At 41.5% G+C, this 18767-nt stretch overlaps 1 protein-coding gene across 1 annotated transcript in view; it reads right to left on the bottom strand.

The window, feature by feature from the left end:
- TRAPPC10 (trafficking protein particle complex subunit 10) overlaps positions 1–18560 on the bottom strand; it is a 47754-nt gene extending 29194 nt beyond the window's left edge. Inside the window, exons 1-4 of the mRNA XM_082219818.1 lie at positions 18280–18560; positions 1794–1875; positions 1087–1222; positions 536–732 (exon numbers count right to left, since the gene is read on the bottom strand). Of these exons, the coding sequence (XP_082075944.1) occupies positions 536–732; positions 1087–1222; positions 1794–1875; positions 18280–18427 (563 nt within the window). The 5' untranslated portion in view covers positions 18428–18560. The remainder of the gene's footprint in view (positions 1–535; positions 733–1086; positions 1223–1793; positions 1876–18279) is intronic.
- Positions 18561–18767: the final 207 nt, after the last annotated feature.

Below are 18767 nucleotides of genomic sequence, written 5' to 3'. Positions count from 1 at the left end.
TCTTTTACCCTCTCATAACTTACTAGGAAAAATTGGTTTGTTGATAAATACTAGATGATATCATTTAGAAGAGACTCAAGAGTAATAACAAATAGTCTTTCTAAGAGCTGCCAAAAAGACACAAAATTTAAGCCATGTTTGACAGTATAACAATCTTAGTTATCTAGGATCCAAATTGTTTTTATAAGCATGCTGACAAGCATAGACTTCTATGATGTTGGCAACATGCAAACATAATATCTGAAGCAGTCCCCCAGCATCTCTAATGGCAGGAATAGATCGAGCTCTGAAGGTTCTCTTTCCCACTACTTTTGGATATAACAAGGGTCCAACCTTACATTGCTAAGATACGTTGTGGATTCCAACTCTCACCAGCCCCAAATAGTACACCCAATGGTCAGAATGGTGGGAGCTGCAGTCCTGCAACATGAAAAGGGCCCAAGATGCCCCACCCTTTTCTCAGATGAAAGACCATCAAAAGTTGTCCAGCTACAAATACAATAAATTAAAATTCTTAAGCTCCAGAATTACTAACCTGTCACTCTGCTTGTTACAGAAGTCATTTCTTATTTTATCTACTATAGATGTTCGGGGAAGGATGTTTGTTTTGTTTTTTTTCTTGGCATCACACTCTACCACTACAATTAACCAATCCATAGAGCTGTGAACTTTCAGAACATTCTGCCACTTGGTGATGTCATCTTTTACTGTAGCTTTGTACACTTCTGTGTCCTAAGGATATAAGAGATTAAGCACAACATCAGGTTTACTGAAACATACTTGAAATGCTTTTTCCTGGAATGCCAGGGGGTGGGGAGTTCTAAAACTATCAAACTGAATTGGGGGGGGGGGACTCTAGTATTTTCACTTGACAGATCTCTCTGTAAAAGATTCTTCAACAGTTTACTTTAAATACACACTGTTAATGCTAGTTTTGCTAATTAGATGAGGCATAATTCTAGTTGGCACAGAGTTCCCCTTGCCCATGCATTTAATAAATTCACCCACAAACTATAAGATAATGCAAAGCTAACTACAAATTACCTAGCTGTTAGTTCATGTTTTAAAACACACACCCGTACTTACACAGCATTCTGTCCAATATATATGGAGAAAGGGAAATGTCAGAAGAGCTTTGTTCCCTTCTTTAGGTAGTAGCTCTTCTTTAAATTGTACAAAATTAGATTCCAGATGAATCATCTTAGGAGCACGCCCATAAGACCTGAATAGTATATAGAACACAGATATTACTACACACAGAGCAAAGCTGAGAAAAAGAAAGCATGTAGGGCAAATATATTGGTTATGGTAATATGGCAATACTAAGTTCAGAAATCCAGATGCAGTAGTACAGTGTATTTTAAAATTGTGTAAACTTATCTTCTCTTACAAAAAGCAAATCTGAACTTACGGAAGTTTTTAATGGAAGACATTCCATTTTTTGTTTACCATGAATCTTATGAACAGTTAGAATATGTGAATCCCTCATTTTCAAGTGATTTCTATTTACATTCTTCTATTATCTTAACACATATTCTATTCTGAAACAGGAATTAAGTTTGCAGCATCTACCCAAAGCTTTTAGCCAGAATAGTTATACTTTTAAGACAATGGGACAGAACAAAGTAAAAGGTGTAACAATTAATTGCGAGCTACTTCACAGCTCTGAAAACTTGCAATGTTTACTCCTTCTAAGTTTCTAAACTCATCTCAAGTCTTGTCAAGAGACTGCTAGAGTGCATCACTGCACTGATTCCTTGCCCAATGCATATAATGAAGAAAAGTGGAACTACCTTCTCCATTCCATGGGCTCTCTTGGGAGTTGCTGAGAAAGTGTTGGATACAGAGAACTGAAGAGATTCTGATCACCAGCACCTGAGAAGCAAAAATATAGAATTCTGAATATTATTCTGACTATTATCCATTTAAGTTCCAATTATTAGACATCTTTTGACAATATGCCTTAGCTATTGGCAGGTGTTGAACAAGAATCTAAAGGCAAGGGGTTGTATTTAACATAGTTCTAAGGTGAATGTTCCATCAATGTAAGGATTTCTCCTTGCGTAATAGAACATTATCCCCTTCTTCTCTCACTGCGCCCCCGTAAATCTGTTCTGGGGGGTCTCCCAACACCTCAGAGCAGATTTGGGGTTGGCATTGAGGGCACGGGGAATCCCACTGTGCCAATGCTGATTCCTGCAACACCGGAACTAAGATCACATAGAAGAAACATCTCGAAATTGGATAGGTCACTTCCTAGCTCAGAGAATGGTTCTTACTAGTCAGTTACCTATATCTATGATCTAGAATGTCTTTGTCCACCTGTTCCAAGCACTCCATTCTACCTCTCTCTTCCGCCAGGTTGTCAGGGTTTGCCTCCTCTCAGCACTCCTTAAAACTGAGTTTTTGTGGAGATGTTCAGGGGCTCTTTTACCCCTTAGGATTTTTTCCCTGCATAATTTTTGTACTTGTGTGTAACTCTGAATTATTCCAAGCCTGTACTTCTCTCTTGCACGTAGATGGTGTGATTTTGTCTACAAAAGCCTGAACACAGGAAGATTCAGTATTAATATATGAAGTAAAATCATAATCAGTTGATAACTGATATTTAATTGGCTGCACTAAAGGTTTTCTAAATCCTACCATGCCTATCATTTCAGAACATGCTAGATTTTGGCACAGGAAAAAATTACTGCGGCTTTGAGCTCTAATGGCACAATTTTAATGTTTTTATTATTTAAAATAACTGGCAAAAGTAATGGTAGAAAATGATCAGCTCTGTAATTTTTCAGTAGAAACTGTCCTTCCAACTACATTTTGCAGAGTACTTAAAACTGTAATAGCTTTTAAAACTTTGATTTGAAGGAAATGGATGCTGAATAGGAAAACTGTTTCTCATACCACATCATTTATGCTCTCCTTTTCCATCAGACTATGAGTCCTATGAAAATAAAATGCATGTGCAATAATCATCTCACTACTTCTTCAAATAAGTTTCTGTCAGGAGCAGCAATGTTCAGCTTACTATCATCTTTGCAATTATCAAGTAAGAGCCATTGCCAACATGTTAGAGACTCTCCAAATCAGTATACTTCAGACTCTCTGCCAATAAAATATTCACGTTATGCCAGAATAATATTCTGCTCTGGCAATCCCTTGGATTTTTAAGAGCCCAGTCCCTTGGATTTTAAAGAGACTAGTCATTGTCCTTCTGCAAACAATCGAGAATGCTGGTGCAGTCCTGCCACCAGGCCTTTTAAATCAGCTCCTGCACAGGGTGTTTTAAATCTCTTTTAGCTCTTAATTGTTTTACTCTCTGCTACCTGGGTTTTCAGCTACATCATATTTTATTGTTTTCGTTATTAATTTTTAATTTGGCTTATTCCCCGAAGTAAACTGCCCCAAGAATTCTGTTATAAGTACGCCTATAAATAGCGAACAATAATGAAGTCAGCTATTACAATAGTGCTCCAATACTGTAGTCTTTTCACAGGTAGGGGAGGGAAGGAGTAAAATACAGGGTTATGACGAGAAAACAAGGAAGAAAGCACAGAGTGGCTGTGTATCAGTTAAAGGGCAGATAGGATTACAAAATTATTTTGCAAGGTTGGCAGATTAGGCTTTGGGAACAGAGGTTCATTAATGCTAAGTAAGGATTAACATAAAAGTTGTGGCCTTCCTGTAATAGTGGGAATGTGCACAAAGAGATATCTGAGTGATCAGTGGGATGTTCTAAACAAGGCAACCACAAAGCTGGAAAAGCAGGCAGTGGCACTTAGCATTTTGTCGCCTAAGGTGGGTTTGCAAACATCCTCTGTGTGAAACAAACCTCCAAAATTATGCATATAGAATAAGCTACATAATTTATTCTACTGGCAGAGGCCAAGAAGGAGCTATGGGCTGGAAGGTTACAACTACACAACTTGGAGAACTAACTGCACAAACAGTTTTACACTAAATCCAGATGCCGTAGCAAAGAACACCAAGATGGAAAGCTTAAGAAAGACTGAACATCGGGTGCTGCATGTTTGACAACTGCTCCTACATTTTCTACTAAAAGTCCCATGACAAAAACACAAGTCAAAGATTGACACTTTGCCACCACCTTTTGTTTACTTTCATTTTTTTCAGCTAAAATAATCCCCAAGTCATCTTGTAATAAATTAATGCATCTCAAATTTTCAAATAATGCACAATTTCCAATTTGGGCTTTCTTGCCAGCTATTTGCAGATATGGATGAAACTGTGTCCTGACAATTTCTATGGGAGTCTTTAAAAACATCTCATTTAAAAAACATTACTAAAAAGCATTAGACATATTCCCCAAGTGCATGGGGGACTTTTCCATAGCGTAATAAACTGCTGCATGTTCCCAATATGGGTTTGGAGGTCACCATGTGACACTTGAGGTCTTATGCAATCAAAGCTAGTTCCCTTTTGCTGTGAAGCAGCAAAGTGCTGGTATACAGCCTATCAGTGTAACACACGTATGTGAGTGGTTCCTTACTGGAACACATTACCTCAGGCTTCTCAACATTTCCCTTAGACCCAGTTGCTATGGCCATCACCACTTACTGACAGGAGAGGATGTGAGATGCCTGATTAGTTTCTTATTCTTGCTTTGAGATGGTATCACTCCACCAACCCCGCCCCTCCTAAACCCATGGCAAACTTTGGCAAATGCCAGTTCTCTAGCTGGGCCCACCATCATTATTCCTACCACCATCAACATAGCTCAGTTCAGTAGTAGAGGGTACCGGAAGAGGTGCATGGTATAAACAAATTCACTAGCATTCCCATCTGAATTACACTCATTGAAAGCAGTGTTCGAAATCAGCCCGATACCAGGTGCATTTTGCACCTGGCTTTCAACCACTTTAAACCAAGTGAAGATGTCTGGGGACTGTTTTCACACATTAATAACCCACCCTGTAGAATTCTATCAGTTATATTTTATCTGTACAATCAGAATGAATTTCTAAAACTCTTTTTCTGAGCAGCCTGAGCAGCAGTAGTCAGCATTAAGAAAAAAGGTAGGAATAGGCCAATATATATGTGGACTGTTCCTGGATAAGTGACTTTTCTCCTTTAAGTTCTCAAAATTCTTAACCTAGCTCAAGGTTGCCATCTGAACTAACCCGATGTTAAACTGATAATCAATCACAGTCAGTAAATCATTTGAAGAATACAACTTTATAGAGATATCTTGCCGAGAAATGGCAACTAGACATTCCGTTTTGGCAACTGTAACTGTTGTTTAACCATTTTGGTGCCTAGCTTATATATCCGAGTTTCTAACACTGGTATGTACAACAGGAGCAAAGAACCCTATGGTGTAGCTGCCTGGCTATTGCAGGGCTGATATGGACAGAGCAATACAAATCTAGGAATCAACACTCAGCTGCTGCTGCTGCTGCTGCTGCTGCTGCTGTTTCCCCACCTTAATTCCTTCTCCCTCCTTATTTTCAGACATCATGATATATTGCTGTATTGCTATAGCTATATTACTATATAGCTGGTGATATATCATGATGTTGAAATCCTGATATTGCCAAGCCCTGGTGAGAATCAAAATGCTGGCAAGATGGTCTGATCCAGCAGGACTCTTAAAGCTGTTATGATACATCAAGTGTACTTTGCTCACGGTGCATACACTGGGAATCGGCTATAAATGTCAAGAAAACAGACATTTGCCCTACATTTTGATATGAGGACAAGACAATAACGAAACACACAAATTACCGTTCTGCAAACAGAAAGGTTTATTGCAGAAAGGAATGCAATCCAATGGATGCTCCCCATGGAGGAAAGGGAGGCAATTTTCTCCAATTCCCCCTATCAATCCCCCACATTATCTGACATACAGGGGATCCCCAAATCTATAGAGCAGATTTTCAGGGGGCAAGGAGAAGGAGGAATCAGCAAAAAAATCAGCTCCCCGCCTGCTTCCTCTAGCAGTAGGTTCCTGTAAGCAAATTACATTCACAGGAACTCTGGATGCAGGCGTGTTAGTCACCGGAGGAGGAGGGGAAGAGATTTCAGCAGTCAAATATATTTACATTTGCAACAGAACAGAAACAAATAATAATATATAGCAGCGTAGACAACTCCAGATGTTGCTGAACTCCCACCTATCAGCCATAGGCTGCACAGCCAATGGTCAGCGATAATGGAAGCTGGAGTCCAACAGCATCTGGAGGGTACCACACTGTGCTAGCTGCCTTGTTATAGTTCAACCAGCAAGCCCAGGAAGCTCTCACCCTAGCAGGGAGCGCTGCAATTGCTGCCGCCACCAACATGCCACACATGCACTTCTTTGTTGTGTCTCAGGACTCAGGTGTGCCTGGGTTTGCTAGGCCTTCAACACAGGTTTGAAACAGGTACATAGATTAGACGTTTTGTGGTGATGTGGTAGCTAGGTCATATGTTATTTGAAATTTGGTCATAATCAGGCTTGAGGATCAAGTCCCTAGCCTGTACAACCATGGCACAGGGGCATTCATTAGTTTTGCTGCCCCAGAACTCTCCAAAACGTAAGCATCATACGTAATCCTTCTCAACACACCAGGCTTTAGTGACCAGATTAAATTAGTACAGTATTTGATAGCCCTATACTGATATTTTAAATGTGTACTATTTTTGTATTTGGTTCCAATGGGATTTTATTTTATTCTGCTGCTTTTTGTGTTATATGACTGATTTTACCACTGCTTTTTATGAAAACTGTGTTGCTGTTTCATCTTAATGCTCTGTTAAGAAAAATGTTAGTCTGCAGACTAGCTTTAGGTTTCTTGTACTATTTTTATGGTAAGTTTGTGCTACTAGTGTTTTCAATGATAAGATTAGATTTTCTTAAACTAACTGTATTGTTTCAGGGCTGCAAGTTGCTTTAGATGCTCTTTATGAATGAATACATAAAACCGTACTGTCTGACCAAAATACCTGAAACAGAACTGGCTAGAAGTCTAAAAAAGATTTAACATTACTTTTAGGTATTTTCTCTTTATTTGAAAGCATTAAAGGAGGACATACATCATCAATTTCATTCTTGCACATTTATAAAACTGATCACTGAGCAAGTGATTGTGAAGGCAATGTTGCAACACTACATGCAAAATATCTACATACTTAGAATAATAAAAAGGGCACAAAAATTAGTTTACAGAAGAACAGACAGAAGAACTCCAAATGCAAAAATAAAAAATAAAAGCACTCAGTATCTATTACATTCCTACAAATAGCTATTTTCTGTTGATTTCAACTATGTATTGACATTATTGGTAAAGGTAAAGGTAAAGGTAAAGGTAAAGGTAAAGGTAAAGGGACCCCTGACCATTAGGTCCAGTCGTGACCGACTCTGGGGTTGTGGCGCTCATCTCGCTTTATTGGCCGAGGGAGCCAGCGTACAGCTTCTGGGTCATGTGGCCAGCATGACTAAGCCGCTTCTGGCAAACCAGAGCAGTGCACGGAAACGCCGTTTACCTTCCCACCGGAGTGGTACCTATTTATCTACTTGCACTTTGACGTGCTTTCGTACTGCTAGGTTGGCAGGAGCAGGGGCCGAGCAATGGAAGCTCACTGTCGCGGGGATTCGAACTGCCGACCTTCTAATCGGCAAGTCCTAGGCTCTGTGGTTTAACCCACAGCGCCACCCGCGTCCCTGACATTATTGGTAGCAACAGATAAAAATAGAATTTTAAGCATTCCCCTGAAGAATTTCACAGCTTAACCTAAGAAGTTTACAACAACTTGGTATTTCACCTTTTCTGAACAGTCTGCAGAAGTGCAGCACACAGAGGAGAAGCATTCCTCCACAGTCTCTTCTTATCACCCCTGTATACTTGAGTGTTTTATTTTTGGCACTTTATTTGTGCAATGTGAAAATCTCAAATGGGAATTTTGGTTTATAGAGGCCGTTTCAATTTCAATGTTAAGTCTATGGTTCCTGGACCGACCTTCTCTCATATAGTAGCTTAACAGCTAATTGTTGTCCCACATCAGATTAATAAGAGAAATGTATGTTCTCAGTTTCTAGGGACAAGATGTCTAACTGGAGGCAACGGAGAAAAATCTTACACCAAACACGTGGGATGCTCACGGGTATTCTTGCACCAAATACATTTCTCATAAGAAGAGCTCCTGAAAAGGTGGCACACAGTAAGCCTGCAACTTATGCACATTTAACTTGTGTGCATTCAGTTCTATGTGCTTGGAAGAATTAAAAGAATTAAAAGGGGGTTGGATGGGAGTGGGTATCTGGGGGGGGGGGGAGAGAGACTTTGGCAATTATACCTGCCACTACATCCAATGTGTTTCGACTATATACAATTTTGGCTTTAATAATAATAATATTTTTTTAGGCATGAATCCCAGAATATAACCCACACTGTGTAAGTTGAGGCTTACTGCATTGACACTGTAAAATAAATAGACTACCAGTAGTGTCATCTGTTATGCAGGGGCAAGCCAGGATATGTGCCTAGCAGCCACTCTCCTGCCTCCTCCTGCTTATTGTAACTGGTCCTTTCAGAACAAATGATCTTATAATAAGTGTGATGTGTGATGAAGAAGCAGCACCCCTACACAATAGGAGTGCTGGATGTTCTTCCTCCAGTATTCTGCACTGCTGGCATGTTCTGCAAGCAGTGCTCTGCTTCTGTTCATGGTATACTATCATTGCATGTGGCTTCTGTCTTTAAATATAAAATTTACCTATTTAGTATCAACTTTACTCCACTGGTGTAGTGAAGGCTGAGGACTGAAATTTTCAATTTAAAAATCTAGAGGACTCTAGGAGAAGCTAGGAACTGCCTATGGGATAACTTGTTCACAATATAGCAAGAGGCTTCTAGCATGAGGCCAACCATTGTTTAAAGGTTTTTATGAATGAACCAAGCATACAGTTTCATTCTATTCACATCCCCAAGCAAAGCAAATTCCAAAGAAGCAGTCTGTTCCTTTTGGATGATTACTGGAAACTTACATCTGTACAATTCGATTTATGTACATAGGAACAACTGAGCAGGTATTACAAGGCTGGAGAAGCAAGAAAAACAGCAGGAAATACTTGCCTCTGAGCTGCCACACCCTAAATCCCCCGAACTGCTTTTGCCAACCAGTGATCTCTTTTTAGCCTTTCAACTGGATCCAAAACTCAAAATGTCTGAGTTTTCAGATTTACTGCTCCACACAAGCTCACATTCAGTTGGCAAGTCAGTTTCATTGTCTCTTTACACTGTGAAAGTGGGCATGTGAACTTACCAAGCCAATGTTACGTGCTGACAATTAACTTTCATGGAAAGTCGTCAAATCATGCCAAATGTAAAGGAAGCATCTGAACAACAGAACAGCATGGATCATCATCCCATTAACATTTAACCAAGCATTCCATTCCAGAGGGAATGTGCAAAATTATTGGATTCTTGTTCAGGTCTGCCAAAGATTCCATGAGTTGCCATGCCCATCTCTTGGAGCAGCTGAGGTGGTTGACTATTGCTGCTAAGCTCTGAAAGTGATTTCAATTCTGTATTGTTTTATTCAATGTATATAGCTTTATGTCATTAGTCACCCTGCGCTCCTGTTTGAAGGAGGATCATGATACAAAAACAGCATAATAAATTATAAATTAAGAAAGATGCATTTAAAAAAAATATTCTGTTTTACTAGCAGGTGATAAACTGACACACAAAAAATAACTTAGATAAATTTTCTCATAGAACACAACAAAGTTAATAAGACAAATCCAGCAGACACAGCATGGCTGTAACAGAATCAACATCCTGGGGTGCTCAAAAAGAATCCACTCTATGAGTTTATGTAATCAGAAATCAATGTTTTCGTGTCTGTAATTTTCCAACATCTAATATCTAAACAGGCCCACTAGGACAAATCTCTGCCTTTGCCGGCTTGCACAACTTGCTGAAAATCTTGAGTTTTAAACTTTTGAACAGTACGCTAAGAGTAGATTCTAAGATTTTCTTCCAAGGGAGTGTTTTTGGAAAGACTCTCATGAGCAAACACACAGGGAAGTAAAAGGCCACATAGATTTTTCCAGCAAAGACTCGCATGCAAGAAACAGCATTCCAGAAGCACTCCCAGTGAGAAAACATTACACTAGGTTCACACCAAACTGAAGAATTCAAATAGGCTAATGTTGAGCTCATACAATTTAGTAGTAGCATCTAGGAATTTGAAATATTTCTTCTGAATGTGTACTCAAAAATTACTACTATAGTGGGTGGTAAATGAGCGTACCTACATTTAAAGCCAGCATTGTGCCTCTTTGTTTGGTCCTAACTTTCATTCATTTCAAAGCTGCCACATTTTAAGTTTCAGCCGCAGCTCTTCCAGTTCAGATACAGGACAGTGTTTGGTAGAACTGTTCATGATCCCATTGCTATTGTATAACCCCTTGACTGGAATTTCAACAGGGTTTCATTTATTTCTACTTTACCTTCAGTGCTAATCTGAGCTCGTACAATAAATTAACTTTCTGGACACCAATGGTTCAACTATTTAGTGAATGGCAAATAGCTTTGAACATAAAATTAAGAGATGAACCAATGGCGCAAAACCCCAAACAGAACTAAAGTTTCTTCTCCTGGCTCTACTTAGTACATGCAACTCTCACTTTGTGTGTGTTCAAGGCACGTGCGACTGCTGATGTGCACACCGTTTTCAGTCCCGGGAGTGGGCGGAGGCGGAACGTACATGCACTATAACCCAGAATGCAACATCCATGAAAACGAGGATGCAATAATCTGATTGCTTGTGTCTTCACTCCCCTTTTTTTTCCGTTTTCCGTTACAGTATATAAGGTTGCGCATCTTCAAGCACAGACTATACAGTGGTACCTCGGGTTAAGTACTTAATTCGTTTCGGAGGTCCGTACTTAACCTGAAACTGTTCTTAACCTGAAGCACCACTTTAGCTAATGGGGCCTCCTGCTGCCACCACGCCGCCGGGGCACGATTTCTGTTCTCATCCTGAAGCAAAGTTCTTAACCCGAGGTACTATTTCTGGGTTAGCGGAGTCTGTAACCTGAAGCGTATGTAACCCGAGGTACCACTGTATTGTTGTTTAACCTTAAGTTTAATAACGGAAATACATTCCTTCAGTTACCAGCTGGAATACAGCACACATGTCACTCTCTAGTGGCTTTCAAGCATTTTTGCTTGAGGTAACATTTTCCATGCCAAAAAGTCTGCCAGACTGCCACACAACCCCTACACCAGGACATCAGTCTCCTAGTGCAAGGGAAGAATTCCTGGCAAGGGCACTCGACAATTCTCTCCAAACTTCAGAGAACATGAGCTTCCAAGGAACACAATATCTTATGGGACCAAACATGACCCAGTCCTCACTGAAATTTAATACACACACCTGAATGACTTACAACTCATAAACCTACAACAGAAGTAAACTGGGGGGAAAACTAGACTTGGACCCAGGGAAAACATACATCAGCCAACCTGTGGAGTTGACTGAACACTTTTGTAATTTCAAATTACCTACAACAACCCTAGAAAATATTTGCATTCCTATTTAGTTATATTTCCACCTTCTCAAATTGTTTTTTATTCCATTTGTGCATAAACATGAGTTACAGTTGTATTCCACTTTCATTCTCAGTAACTAACTGCATTCAGACACAATGCTGGCCACTGTTAACAAATTAATGCAAACAGCTCAAGCATTTCTCCTTTCCTTGAAGAGAGAAACAAATCACAGAATGGATGGCTTAGTGTTTTGTCCAAACCAACACTTGTGGTTTATTTCTCTTGATCTGAAGCCAATGTTTGTTCTTAGCTTCCCAATTGTGGTTTATTTGAGAGAAACAAACCACAAGTGCTGGTTGAGACTGGCTGGTCACTGTGTGGTTTGTTCCCCCTCTCAACTAAGGGTGGAGCAAGGTAGCACCAACATCCTGCCACCACACACACACAATCTAATCTGCCTAACTTCGACTAGTGTCAGCCTGTCAAATTTATTTGCTAAAAACTATACAAAAACACAAACTATACTCATGCATGTTTGAGCACAGGTGGCTTTGCCTTACATGCAAATGAAACCACTGACTCTTGACTATGAATGTTCACAAACAGTCACCAATACTTATTTTCTTTTTTATTGCAAAATTAATATAGTTGCTCTTCTGGAATTTGTCGCTGTACACACTGTATTTGGAATTCACAATAACTAAACTGTTATCATTCAGAATTCACCAGAACATGCTACACTGTAGCAAACATATTTACAGAGTTCAGCATGCAACAGAAAAACATTAACTTCACTTACACAGCCAAACTAATGTTCTGATGGATCTAAACGGTTTTTGGTTACCAATTTTAGAACTTTTCAAATAATAAAATGCTACAAATGCAGAACTTCTTTCTATAAAAAAATTATATCCAAGGTGTTTGGTTTTATCAAACTAGCCGAAAGAGAACTGCAGTATTTCCAACTTACATTTCTCAGCTTAAACAATGGGATAGCATGGACACAATCTAAAGCATGATATTAAAACAAGACAAATTTAGTTTAGCTCTTCCCATAGGTACTCAGGAAAAATTATCACAGCATTGCACTTCCAACATGTATTTGTAATTCAGACAGATTACTTATAGTGAGAAACTTCACAAACCAAATAATTTTAATATTCTCAACAGATTAACAGTGCAACCTAGTCCTTGAGTTATACTGCCTACATGACAATGGAATTAATATGAAATCTCTTGTGCTGGCATTACTCCAAGTTACACCACCACTGTGAAGTTGTGATAGCATAATGACATTCTGTGTTAGAAACTAGTGTCAGCCAGTGTGGTGTAGTGGTTAAGAGCGGTAGTCACGTAATCTGGGTAACCGGGTTCGCGTCTCCGCTCCTCCACATGCAGCTGCTGGGTGACCTTGGGCCAGTCACACTTCTTTGAAGTCTCTCAGCCCCACTCACCTCACAGAGTGTTTGTTGTGGGGGAGGAAGGGAAAGGAGATTGTTAGCCGCTTTGAGACTCCTGAAGGGGAGTGAAAGGCGGGATATCAAATCCAAACTCTTCTTCTTCTTCTATATAAGCTAGGTGGCAAATGGCACCTTGAACCTAGGTTATGGTCGCCACAACGGAATGTCTATTTGCCAGGGGGTTGGATGACCCTCGTGGTCTCTTCCAACGCTACAATTCTATGATCTAAACTACATTGCTTGATTGTAGCTTGCTCTTACAAACAATTCACTTGTTCAAGTATGCAAGAAGGAGAAACACACACAGTGGAAATGGAAATGATATTACCTACAGACTAAGGCAGAAGTTTTTAAACTATGGTTTGTGAGTTCCATTTGGGTGGTCTGTGGAAAGTCAGCAGCACATTCAAATATATCTGTAGTCAGCCCTGCACTTACTTTCCTTGATGTGATTACGGAGGACTGTGTACGAATCAGATGGCTTGATAGAGATGTCAGTTGCCAACCTGGCATCTAGATATCTCCATGTAGTCGCAATTGAACCCACTCCATGCCTGGCAAATTTCGAACACTGGTGACATTACAATACTGTTAAGTCAGCACAGTATCAGGTAAAGATGAAGGCATACTGGAGGAGGATCAGAATAGTGACCAGTTTAATCCTGAAGCCCCGGCACTGTTCCTGCATCCTCGTCTAGCATAGTTAGACCTACAAAGCTAGTATAAATAAAAACATTCTCACTGGAGTGAATGGAGAGCCACATTATACTATCCTCTCTCACACAATGAGAGTACTGTATAGGATACTCTTGGAATGGTCTATAGCCACAAGCAATAAATATTTAAATGCTAGAGTAAACAAAGGTGTACATCCCAACCTATTAAGATGAGTGGCATGGGCTATGTCTATGGATTTCAGAACTGTTAGCATACAAGAGGCTAAGGGAAACTTGGTGATGGGAACAGTGGTGTAATGACACTATACAAAGAAAGTACTTTAGACAAAATAACAAACAGCCAAGGCTGACACCCAAGCATCGAGGAAAGAGCAAATAGATAACACTTATGATCTCAGACCTCTTACAGTTACTCCACTTCAGAACAAAAACAAACACTCACCAAAAACTCCAAGTTGCAACTAGAACTCCAAGGCAAAGCATGCTCACAGGTAAGAAACAGACTGCCAAAACCCTAGCCATAGCCCTTCAGTTCCCATAGTCACCCCAAGGAATGCAGAGAATTCCTATAGCCACAGATACCTACTAATCCCCTTGCAATATGGAAAAATTGGGGTATACTAGCTGAAGAATCCCTGTCCTGTCTTAATCAACACAGCTCTGGCTCTCATTTGCATCGGCTGGTCCCAGGGAAGCAGTATAAGGTGTCTGGAAGTGTGATGGATGAGAGCAAGCTGCGATTAGACAGAGGAACTGTGGGAATATAAATCTTCTGATCTAGGTGAAGTACAGGCAACTCCCCATTTGAACAGGAGATGCGTTCCAAGTCAATGCACAAGTCAGCTGTTGTGTTTAAGTCCGCCCCCTTCTGGGGTCGAAAGCAGCACACACATCAGCAGTCTCATGCAAAATGGTCGTTGCCTAAACATAACTAATCATGGATGGTATTGCACTCCTCCTGAAGGCCAAACATACAGCTTGGGAGCTCCTCTCAAATTCTATATTATCTATGGCAGTGCAGGTTGCATGGTTCCTAGGACAGCTTTTACTAGTTTCGTCTGATTTGGCAGTTGCACCTCTTCTACTAAAGTGGTTATTCGCTTTAAAGCCCAAATGGTTTGAGACCAGATTGTTTGAAGGACTACATATACAACCTCTAAAACTGGCCACAGAGCCCTTTATTGCAGACCCACAGTCAAGATTAAACTTCACTGCTGTGAAACGCCACCTCATGGAATGAACCAACCCCTATTTGCCAGCTTCTTCAGCCTCTTTTAAATGGGCCATAAATACCTTTTTTATTTCAGTCTGCCTTCCATTGTTGATGTTGGTCCGAAGTTTTAAAACTGTTACTGCTCGGTGTTTTACTTTTGCTGACAGGTTCAAAGTTCACATCCAACCTTCCCCCTTCAGTCTTATCTGAATATAATAACTATGGCAATTTGGAAAGATGAAAACTCTGGATGGAGTTATATTTGAGTGCCCCTCTCTTGCCAGCAATTGACTTTCTTATAAAATGAATCATAAACTCTGGTGCCAAGAGTTAAAACATGATGAGATCTGAGAAGTATCCTGCTGGTCCAGGAAGTTACCCAAGTTCTGAAGTTCTGTAAAAAGTAGTTATAGCACAATCCTGTGATCACTTAATTGGGAGTAAGCCCTATTAGACTCAATGTTCAATTAAAATCTCAAATTAAATGAGACGTATGAAAAACATTTTCAGAACCAAAAAACAAAGTGGTTAATACTTACTTCACAGAAAGCAGTGAAGTCCGATTTTCAATGTAATCGTATGCATGTTTACTCAGAAGTAAGTCCCAGTGACTTCAACAGAGCTTACATCTACAGAAGTGTGCATAAGATTGCAGCCTCCAACTATCAGTTTTACTATCATTAGTATACACCAGAAATGTGAAAAAAGCAACCTTTTTAAAAGTGCTAAAATATATATTTATTAAAAGGTGATCTGCAATACAGTGGAGTGTAGATTAGCAAGTATCTGACAGAAACACAGATGTTGAACCTTATATCCATACTCAAGAAAACAATGCTTGCATGACAACATAAGAAATTATAACTGACAGTTGAATAAACAATCCATATAAACTTAAGAATAATCTGAGAGCTGGTGAAGTGAGCAGGGACATCCCTAAGATTACATGTTTCTAAGCCATACATTTCCCAGTTGGCATAAGGCACATGCATATAAAGACACACAATCTTCAATATGGGCACAATAATATCCTTACTTACCTTTCAGGGTCATTGCACAAAATGTTGAAATAGCACATATGTAGTGTTTTGAACACCCTAGAATGTTTTATAAATGCTGATTTTATATATGCAAATTTATTTTGTACATTTACACACATATATACAGTGGTACCTCGGGTTACATACACTTCAGGTTACATACGCTTCAGGTTACAAACTCAGCTAACCCAGAAATAGTACCTCGGCTTAAGAACTTTGCTTCAGGATGAGAACAGAAATCACGCTCCGCCGGCGGCACGGCAGCAGGAGGCCCCATTAGCTAAAGTGGTGCTTCAGGTTAAGAACAGTTTCAGGTTAAGAACGGACCTCCAGAACGAATTAAGTACTTAACCCGAGGTACCACTGTAATGCTAATATATCTATAATAAATAACTAGATTGCTCTCTGCTAATAATTATATATTTATGTCAACTTCAACTGAACTAAAAAGGTAACGGGACCCCTGACCATTAGGTCCAGTCGTGACCGACTCCGGGGTTGATCACCTTTAATCTACTTTTCCCATAACAATCTGGTTCGACTCTTGAGTCAGATAATCTGGGGTTTGTATTCAACTAAGTTATGTTCAGAGTAGAACCACTGAAATTATTTAACATGACTAAGTTAGGCCATTCATTTCAGTGGGGTTACTCTGAATAAACTTAGCTGAAGCCCCCCTGTAGATGTTAACTGTTCAGTTGTTTTATGGAATTATTGTTGTTGTTTTTTAAAGGGGGAAAAAACACCACTATGTTTTTAGTGGGACGCGGGTGGCGCTGTGGGTAAAAGCCTCAGCGCCTAGGGCTTGCCGATCGAAAGGTCAGCGGTTCGAATCCCCGCAGTGGTGTGCGCTCCCGTTGTTCGGTCCCAGCGCCTGCCAACCTAGCAGTTCGAAAGCACCCCCGGGTGCAAGTAGATAAATAGGGACCGCTTACTAGCGGGAAGGTAAACGGCGTTTCCGTGTGCGGCTCTGGCTCGCCAGAGCAGCGATGTCACGCTGGCCACGTGACCCGGAAGTGTCTCCAGACAGCGGTGGCCCCCGGCCTCTTGAGTGAGATGGGCGCACAACCCTAGAGTCTGTCAAGACTGGCCCGTATGGGCAGGCGTACCTTTACCTTTATGTTTTTAGTACTGCAAAACATCCGGGTTAAGAGAGACATCACAGTACTAAAAAAAAACTTCTGCATGATCTTAAACACATCTACCAGAAAGTCAGTCACTTACTGGCCCATACCCAAATAGATCAATACTCCTCCCAATACACCCTGCACACATTCTCACCACTCTTCTTATTTAACATAAGCAATATACAACTTAACTGCATATACCCTCAAACACATCATGTGAAGGAGAATAATGCTATCTTCTCTCTATATTTGCAAAACTGAGGCTGAAGAACTGTGGCTTGATCAAAGGCCGCATCACATGTCCACACAGCCATGCTTTCATTGTTGTTTACTCTGATGCATGTCCCCAAAGACACAAGCCTATTAACATCTCCTTACAACAATTTGATTTTGGGTTTTGTTTTTAAAATCAGGGTGGAAGGAAACAGCTGAAATTTTCTTTAACATGCAATTTACATTGTTTATAGTATTTATTGCTACTTCTTTAACTATGCCACAGAGCAACCTAGTTAATTAGACACTTTAGACAGCTTCAAGCATTTCGCAGGGCCCCACCTAATTCATTGGGAGAGCAAGGACAATTAAGCCACTGGCTAATATGTAACAGAAGACTATATACGAAATGTTTGTAGCTCCGAGCTCTCCACACCAAACAACTAAGACACACTACTTGAACCTGAGGGTTGAAAACCCAGCTTAGTCACAGACACAGCAACTTGGGTTGACTCCCCTTTTTCTCTCCTTACATTTGGGAGAATGGGGAGGGGAGAACCACCACCCAGTGCAAGGTGTGAAAGAAGCATAAAAATGCACGAGGGGTACCTGCACATCCATCCTGTCACCAGTCTGCACATACATTAAAACATGTGCAAACACAGCACATCCCAGACCATTTCGGGGATGCGAGGGGGAGCCCTGTCTCTTGGCTATGCAGTCCACATACGCTAAAGCTTCCCGTGGCCAGCAGGACCCTTGGGTGCTCGAAGGTCTTCCAGACACACGTGCAGTCGCCGCACATCTCAGAACACATGGGGGAAGGTGGAGTGGGTTTTTTTTTTTTTTTTTGGTGGGGGGTAATGGATTTCTCTCTCCCTACTGCCGGCGTTTGCAGGAGGTCTTGCAGAAGCGGAGTTAAGAGAAAGGGCCCGCCAGAGGCGAACCCTACCGAGCCCAGCAGGAAAGCATCAGTCCTCCCTCCCGGGGGTTTCGCTGTGGGGGGCGGCCCCCCGCCCACCTTCCCCTCCTCGACTCCCGGGTCACTCACAGGTGACGATGGGCTTGTTCTCCATGGTGTAGATGACCGGCGGCGCCTCCACCTCCTCGTCGTCCTCCGCCAACACGCCTTCGCCGGCTGCTGCTGCTGCTGCGACTTCTGCTGCTGCCGCCGCCGCCGCCGCCGGGGCGGGTTCCATGGGCGGGCAAGACGCTCAGCCCCGGCTCCGGCTCCCCCGCCCGCGCCGCGCCATGGACCCGCCGCCGCTACCGCCACACCTTCCTGGCGCGCCCTCTCCCGCTGCTGCTGCTCTTCCTCCTCGCCGCCGCCGCCGCCTCAAAAGGGGGGGGCGCCCTCCTTCTGCCCCTCCCCCCTCCCAAACCCCCAACTGGGCCCCCCCTCGCGCGCAGCCCCCACGGATGGAAGGCAAGTGCCAGGCTCATCCGCTTCCTGTATCGCCGGGACCCAGCATGACCGCTTCCGGCGGAGGAAGGAGCGGGGCGTTAAAGGGGAGACTCGAGGTGGCGCGGCTGGCCTCC

Source organism: Podarcis vaucheri (genome assembly GCF_965113315.1).
Source record: "Podarcis vaucheri genome assembly, chromosome: 4".
Taxonomy (NCBI): domain Eukaryota; kingdom Metazoa; phylum Chordata; class Lepidosauria; order Squamata; family Lacertidae; genus Podarcis; species Podarcis vaucheri.
This window is presented reverse-complemented; position numbering and strand designations above follow the sequence as displayed.